Source organism: Mus caroli, unplaced genomic scaffold (assembly GCF_978045245.1).
Source record: "Mus caroli unplaced genomic scaffold, Mus_caroli_1 scaffold_5, whole genome shotgun sequence".
NCBI classification, from domain to species: domain Eukaryota; kingdom Metazoa; phylum Chordata; class Mammalia; order Rodentia; family Muridae; genus Mus; species Mus caroli.
The window spans coordinates 74,909,602-74,917,785 of NW_028227260.1; the positions used below are offsets into that span (position 1 = coordinate 74,909,602).

Below are 8,184 nucleotides of genomic sequence, written 5' to 3' on the forward strand. Positions count from 1 at the left end.
ATGGTTTCTTTTTTTTCAATCCTGAGCCAGTTTTATTTATTCAACCAGCTTTAAAGTATATAACATTTTACTGTTTGAGCATTGATCATATCAATCACCCTCACCACTCCCTAACTCCTCCTGTATCATGCCCACCCCTCACCTCCTTTCATGTGTTTCTTTTGTAATGACCCACTGAGTCCATTTGATCTGCCCATATACATATGAGCATGGGGCTGTCCACTGAGGCATGAATGACCTATCAGGGGCCACACCCTTGAAGAGGACTGGCTCTCCCTCCCCCAGCAGTCAACTGACCACAACTCCTCAGAGGCAGAGGCTTGTCAGCCCTTTACCCCCTTCAAGATATAGCCATTTTTTTTCAAATTAATGACTTACCATGAATAACTTTTTCTTGTGACAGTGTCTCTAGGTAGCCCAGGCTAGCCTGGAGTTTGTGAGTCTTCTGCCTCAGACTCCAGTGTGCTTGGAATATACTGTCACACCTAACTATACTTTCTCTCCCCCAATCTCCTTTTTTTCTTTTTGTCTTGTCTAAGACAGAGCTTCACACTGTAGCCCAGGCTGGCCTGGAACTCATGGCAGCTCTCCAGCCTTGGCTTCCAAATGCTGGGATTACAAGTATCAGACACCACATCTGGCACTTTATAGTTATAATATTAGAGTAATCCTTATCCAGTATTTTTACTGATTTTTCCCTGCTAGCCTTTAATACTTTAGTGACCTCATCTCATCTTGTGGCTTTAAGACTACCTATACATTGATTTAACCTATACACTGATAATTTTAATGATGTATGTTTTTGCTTTACCTGTATGGCTTGTCAATTTCCATCTCTAGCCTGGACCACATACTACTCACATCATCAAGCTTTCCTATTCAAAATCTTTACCTGGATGCTGACTAGGAAGTCTACATTTTCACACATTGAAACTGAACTTCTGGTCACAACTAGCTCCTTTGGCAGTGCATCGGTGGCGTTTCGAGAAAGAATTGGAATCACTGTGTGTGCTATAGAATAGCATTTATTTTTAGGAATCAGGCTCCATACAATCATGGCAGAAGCTAGGGAAGTAAGGTGTGGGAGAAAACAGTTGAAGGGTAAGAGCAAAGTCATTATCCATCAAGAATCATTGAGGGAAGCTACTGGGATCTATGAAGGGTTGTTGCTTCTGTCTCAGAGAGTGAACCTGATTCATGGTGGTTTAGCAGTGCAAGAAAGCAAGAAAAGTGGGAGATGAAACAAAAGAAATCAAGGCTCACAAGGTTTAATGGAACCAGTGAGGATTATTCTGTTTGGGGCTCACTGCCTTGAATGCTTCTCACTGAGCTGTATAGAAACTTGGCCCTGGATTCAGAAAAGCTGAGGGGGAAGAGATCCAGTGAGAGCTGAAGTTACAGCTACTGCCTACCCCTATTCCATACTATCACTGGAGCCTCTTAACAGGGTGAGGTACCAGGTCAGCAACAGGTGTGTGAACTGCAGCAGTGCCTGGTACCTGGCAGAAATCTTCAAGGTGGAACAGCTGATGCTCCAGTTCTGCCTTCCAGATCACATCAGTTTTTATTTTGACCACTGTAACCTAGAACTGTAGTATACTCCTGAGGCTCTCAGTCCATACAACAGTGGACAGGTCTAGAGGAAAAACATTAGGAAATGTAGTTAAGCTTTCGGTAAGGTAACGTAGTATACACTTGCCCAGGGAACATTCCCAACTCAGGAAATGGCAACTTCATCATGATAGCTGCTTAGGCCAAAAAGCTAGGAGCTGAAGAATCTTATTTAGTAAAGTGTCTGGTCTGAGTTTTGTTTTACGTCTGAGTGTTAATAGCTGGTTATACATTGGGGTAATAGTCCTCTGTCAGCGAAGGCTTGGTTTTCACTGTTCATTTTGTCAAATCCTCTGAATGGCATATTAATATGCATTCCACTAGATATTCTAAACTTTGAAAAAAATAAAATTTCTCATATACAAGTACCCTTCCAGCTATGGGAGTAACCAAATTAGTTAAATAGAACTTTCATTTTTAAAGGGGACCAATGGTCAAGTCAGCTAATATCAAGAGTCATTTTCTTTATACAACTTTGACAAAAGAAAAAAAAAAAGCTACCGAAAATAAACGAATCCATATTATTGACAGATGGCCATATTGGCTAAGAGCTGATTTTGCTCAAGATTGTCCCCTAGTCACCACTAATAGTATTCTTTAGTTTTGGTCACCTGGTTTTCCCTAAGATCCTTTTGTTTGATGGGGAAATATTAAGTCATAAAACAGAACATGTATAAAAAAATGAAAACCTCCTGTCTCATAAGAAAAATACATTTCTCTAAGAACTTTAAGGTGAAAGAAAATATTTGGCTGTTCCCTAAATCATTTTAGTTATTTTCTGTCCCAGGAAAGGATGATGGGCCTAAAAGAAATCAGTTCTATAAAACGTGTTCACCATTTTCTTGATCAAGGTATGCATTTCCCGCTTTGAAGCTTTCCACAGAAGATTATAAGTTGAGCTCACGGCCTGAGTTGTTTTTCCTGTTAAAAAAAAAGAAAAGATCATTTGTTTAGGAGTTTCATCTGTGCCGGGCGGTGGTGGCACACGCCTTTAATCCCAGCACTTGGGAGGCAGAGGTAGGCAGATTTCTGAGTTCCAGGACAGCCACAGCTACACAGAGAAACCCTGTCTCGAAAAACCGAAAAAAAAAAAAAAAAAAAGGAGTTTCATCTGTGAATCCCATATGAAGGTACTTTTGAATTTGTGACGTCTTTAATGCTCACTACTAACAGCAGCAATTTCTGACAGGCCACCTGTAGGGCCCACATCTGTAGTGATGAGGATGGATGGAAGAGTGTGGGGGCCCTCTTCATGATGATGGACCAAATGAGGTTGTCAGGCTGGGCTTTGGGTAGGATTTACTCTTCAAACAAGTCATTCTTGGTGAAGAGAGACGACTATGGGTCATTTAGTTTTTCTTTCAAGATTTCAATTTTTCTTGAAAAATTTGAAACTGTGTCTTCTGGTAGTTTCTAAGGGCAAAAATGTTCATTTGTTTTTGCTTGAGTAGAATACAAGGAAAGGATGGGGGGCTAGGGAGATAGGTCAGTGGTTAAGGGCACTTGCTGTTCTTCTAGAGAACCCAAGTTTGATTCACAGTACTCATGTCAGGCAGCTTGTAATTCCAGCTCCAAGAGATCTTACACCATTTCCAGGACTCCATGGACACCCACATGGTAGATAGACAGACAGACAGACAGACAGAGACACACATACATACACACACACAGACAGAAGAGAGAGAGGGAGAATGAACATTGGGGAATTACTGTTTTTCTCATCCCCCTAGTGGAATTAATTGAAGTCCAGGTGAGACAAATATATGGGGATGGATGAGTAGCTAGCCAAAGTTTTGGGACTTCTGGGAAAATGGGAAGGGCTGTCTTTGGGAGGACGGGAGAGCATGGAGGTTAACATGGGAGAAATAGAGTTGCCTAGAGTTACACAAACTTGTATATACACAAGCCTCAGAAGCTTGGTCGGAGTTGCAGAGATTAACTCTCAGTGACGCTGTATGACAGCGTTTTGTGCCTGTTTCTATCATCCAGGTATACAAACACTGCAAGTTCTGCATAGTTCCCAACATGCTTTATATTTCCTAACATCTGTTTCGCATGCCTTAAAACCAAAGAGCACATGACCAAGAGTAGGCTTGTTATTCCTCATGCCCAAGTAGAAGGCCAGCAACAGGAGATCTACCTCAGACTTAGTACCTCAACTCCTACTACTCTCTTAGCTCAATTTCTATGCAACCAGAGCCTAAAGACACCCTTGGGACCTCCATCTGTTGGACAGCCCTAGAGGTCTCTTTGTGTTTTAGCAGGCCTAAGTAAGAGCAATGTGAACACCCTAAGGGGAAAGACTGGAATTAAAAAAAAAAAAAAAAAAAGCAAAGGTGATGTGCGCAGGCCAGCTTGAACACAGTCTTAGTCAACAGCTTCTTATCTGATTTCAGGGACCTTGGTCTGGAAGCACGGAGTCTCTGACTTGATATGGGAAAGCAGGAGTCAGAGTAGAAGCAGCTTTAAACTAGGAAGTCTGTGACTAGACTCCAAAAGGTCTTTTCTGAGACCTGGGGTTTTACTTAATTTGTTCTATGAGGGCAGGAGAGAGAAGCCACAGGGTACCTGAGGAAAGGAAGAAAGTGAACCCCACTTGGGGAAACCAAACAGACCCTGGAGAAGCAGGAAGACCTACCTTCCAACATTTTCATTAAATGGAGGAAAAGCCATGTGGAATTGTGGGCCGAAATGGGTCAGCTGGCCAGACCCACAGTCTATGGCAAAGCAGCACTCCTGGAAAAGCAGCGAATGAACAGGAAACCAAGTCATTAAATCTTCTTACCCGAGCCTGAAGATCAGATGCCATTTTCCAGCCATTTCTTTTGGTAGTTTTTCTGATGGGGTGATGCTCCAAGGGCCTGTGAATGAGTAAAGAATGACAAGGTCAAATGGTAGGTTAGTCCATTCAAAAAAGGCAACTGAGGATCAGGACCAGTCCCTAGACCTGCTGTTCAGTCTGCCCAGTGTCCTAATGACCAGGTGACTTTTCTCAGAAAGTCACCTTAAACTCAGAGCCTTAAGATCAGGGCTGGTGAAGTGTTCTGGAATTGAGTGAGCATATCCATTCCTGTCTATCTGTATGCTCATCTCATTCATGTTTAGGGGTCTGAATGCTCCTGGAGAATGACGTCACATTAGTGTTGTCAGTGAGGGGGAGATTTGAATTTTTTTTTCTTTAATCAGAATTTTCTCCTGAGTCATAGCAGATAATTTACTGTAGGTAAGGACCTTAAACTCATACTAGTAGATCCTCCATGACTAGAAGCTCTATGTCACATAAGACAGGGCCAGCCTCCTAGGGCATAGAGAAGACTAATCAAAGGTATTTTGCTTGATGATGCTTGGCGTCTTCCTCTGAAGCAGAGCCTATTCATGGAAGTCACCTGGGGAGATTTGAAAGAACGACAGCATGAATTCTCCAGAGATCCTGCTTCATAAGCCTGTGCTGGTGTCTGGATAATGGTCACTTTTAAAATCTTCCCAGGGGATTCTATCTAATATGCTAATACAATTGAAAATCAACCTTAGGTATCAACCATGCCACCCTGAACAGGCCTAATCTTATCTGACCTTGGAAGCTAAGCAAGGTTAGTCCTGCTTTAGTACTTGGATGGGAGGTAGCTCAGTTTCTCTATATTATAGATGAGAACAATTTAATTTCTCTCTCTCTCTCTCCTCTCTCTCTCTCTCCTCTCTCTCCCCCAACCCCTCCTCTGTCTCTGTGTTGGGTCTGTGTGTGCCACCGTGTAGAGGTCAAAGGTTGTTTCCTTCCAGTATGTGGGTCCCAGGATTGAACTCAGATTGTACTATGGCAAGTGCCTTTTACCTGCTGAGATATTGCACCGGTCTAAATGATTTTCCTATGTGCCCAAACTAGATCCAATGGCAGGGTGTGGCAGCAAAACTCATAATCATAGCACTTGGGAAGACTGGGGTTCAAGGCTATCCTGGAGCACGCAGCAAGGCCTCATTACAAAAAAGAGAAAACCCAATGGCTGGGAGGCAGCAAAGTGGGTAAAAGTGCTTGCAGGCATGCATGAGGGCCTGAGTTTGAACCCCCAGAATCCATCCAAAAGGCAATCATGGTAAGAGGAACACCTGCAACCCACGTGCTCCTAAAGACTGGCCAGAAGCTCGAGCGCCAGCTAGCCTGCCTTAGCCAACAGAAACCCAAGCAAGGAGGAAAACAACCACCGACGCTCAAGGCTGTTCTCTGACCTCTACATGAATGCTGTGGTATGCATAAGCCTACATATTCATTCATTCATTCATTCATTCATTCATTCATTCACTCATTCATCCATTCTTTCTTTTACATACACAATCTTAGTGCTTATTCTTTTACTTTTTAAAAAAAAATAAATCATTTCTTTTTAATTGCGTACTTCATTCAGATCACAGCCTCTTTTGGCTGCTTCCTCTGACAACAGTTTGGTTCCCATTTCTCGGGAATGCTACAACTGACTGTATTGAGTGAACCAGAGCCCCCAAACCAGGCCTTTTGAAACAGTAAATCAACAAACCAAAGTCCAGCCTCTCCTTTCCCTTAGGAAGGGACTGGTAGTCAAATGATCGGAATTCTACCTTCCAACTGCAGACAGCCAAGAGAGTGGATGTACTGCAAACACGCAAACAAAACACAGCACAGCAGCCCCCACCCATATATTCCAGTGCCACTATCTGATCTCTGGCCTCTTCTAGTAGAAGCGGCCTCACTCCAGCAATCTTAAGGAAGACGTTTTGGCATCTACTTAATTTCCCAAAGAGACATAAAACCTACTAAAAGGGATACAATGGGTCAGCATAAATCGGCTTACTTACGAGAGACTTTCCTGAGTAACGGCTCTTGACTGTTGAGAAACTTCATATAATTTCAAAGTGGCAGAATCCAGGGCACTCAGAGAGGACAGTTCGGCAGTGGCCTAGTGTTGGGGGGTAAGTTTCTGTAGAATGCAGGTGCACACACACACCCCTCTTTTCTTCAGGGTCAGGCAAGCCGCCAAGACCTCGATCGTCAAAGTAAGTTATTTTCTATATTACAGTGCATAAAACAACAGAGGAAAGGATACTTTCATTGAGAGAGAGAGCAAGAGATTGAAAGGCAGGCGTTCATAGTGCACAAAGTTCTGTGGCTGCAAATGGGCAGCAGCTGGGGCTTGTGGCCTTCAGGCGCTGAAGTACTGCAATTTGCCTCCAGAGGAGGCCTCAGCGGCGTCTGCTTCCTCCTTGGGTTTGGCTGCCTCCGCTGGCTCCTCTTCATCCTCCTCACCGAAATAGTTAGCCTCATAGAAAGCATCCTCATCCTCTTCATCCTCCTCATCCTCTCCCTCCTCCTGGTAGTCAGCCTCGTAGTAGATTTCATCTTCTTCCTCCTTATAATAGTTGTCTTCGTAGTAGTAGTAGTCTTCATCATCATAGTAGTCGTTATTGTTGTAATAGTTGTTCTCGTAATAGTAATCATCATCGTCCTCCTCTTCCTCCTCCTCATACTCCTCTACTTCGTAGTAATCGTCATCTTCCTCCTCCTCCTCCTCCTCTTCCTCCGCATTCTCAAGCCCCTCGTAGTAGTAGTCATCGACATCATCGTCCTCTTCTTCATCCTCCTCATTCTGCAGGGCCTCCTGGTAGATGTCCGAGTTGTCGTCGTCCTCGCTCTCGCTCTCATTCTCTTCTTCAGGATAGATGTCTGGGTATTTCTGCATGCACTCCTTCAAGGCCTGGTACTCACTTGCACAATCGGATCCCTTGATTTCTTCGGTGCTATGGTGGAAGCAGGAAAAGGCAGACTTGAAGTGTTCTCCACAGGGGCCGCTGGCCATTCCTCCAAGGCACGGGCAATTCCAGTTAATGTTTCCACTTGGCAGTATCAGTCCATTCTCTGCATGGGGATCATTGGGGTCGTCAACCACCAGCTCGGCAGTGCTGGGACTTTCGTGGTCTTCTTTGGTCACGAATACAACTTTATCTTTCTCTTCCTGCGGGCTGTAGGCCATGGTAGCTCCGGGTACTGGTTCGCACAGTGCTGGTGCTCCCAACTAACAGCTTGCAGCTCTGAGCTCGAAATGCTGGAAGGCGTGGCGGTAGCTGATACACCTTCAGGCTCTGACCTCCCTCGCCCCTCCTCAGGCCTGGAGGAGGCGGTTCTAAGGCCGGCACAGATCCGCCCCTTCAGGCCTGCTTGCTGCTGACCTTCAGTATTTTTCAAAGGAAAACCTAACCTCCTGTTCTTTGGATGAGTACCCCTCAAAGGTCTACATGTAAAAGCTAGGTCCCCAGGGTGGTGCTACTTGCTGGGCAGTCCCTGTGGGGCTTTAAGCATCCCTTGTAGAAATTAGTGGAGATCGTTAGGTAATTGAGGGTATACCTTTGAGGGGAATAAAGAGTCTAAAATCTCTCAGGCCCTTTGCATCCTGGATGATAATGTGTCTGGTACTGCCTTCTATTCGTAGACTTGAATCTCCAGAACCATGAGCCAAAACAAAGCTCTCTTTACTTCCTAAGTACCCTGGATCAGGCATTTTGTTACAAAGCTCCATTTTTTTTGAGGAAAAGTCTCATCCACTTTTCCTT

The 8,184-nt window shown here is 44.2% G+C and overlaps 1 protein-coding gene across 2 annotated transcripts; it reads right to left on the reverse strand.

Moving 5' to 3' along the window:
* Nucleotides 1-1,050: 1,050 nt before the first annotated feature.
* On the reverse strand, nucleotides 1,051-7,660 carry LOC110286835 (uncharacterized). Of its 2 annotated transcripts, none has more exons than XM_021153453.2 (3): nucleotides 6,436-7,660; nucleotides 4,397-4,472; nucleotides 1,051-2,532 (listed from the first exon to the last, which is right to left on the reverse strand). In XM_021153453.2, the coding sequence occupies exon 1, from the start codon at nucleotides 7,605-7,607 to the stop codon at nucleotides 6,780-6,782; it is 828 nt and encodes a 275-aa protein (XP_021009112.2). In that variant the 5' UTR covers nucleotides 7,608-7,660; the 3' UTR covers nucleotides 1,051-2,532; nucleotides 4,397-4,472; nucleotides 6,436-6,779. The 2 variants fall into 2 exon arrangements, with proteins under 2 accessions (XP_021009112.2, XP_021009113.2); XM_021153454.2 differs by having other exon boundaries at nucleotides 4,250-4,472.
* Between the last annotated feature and the right edge of the window lie 524 nt (nucleotides 7,661-8,184).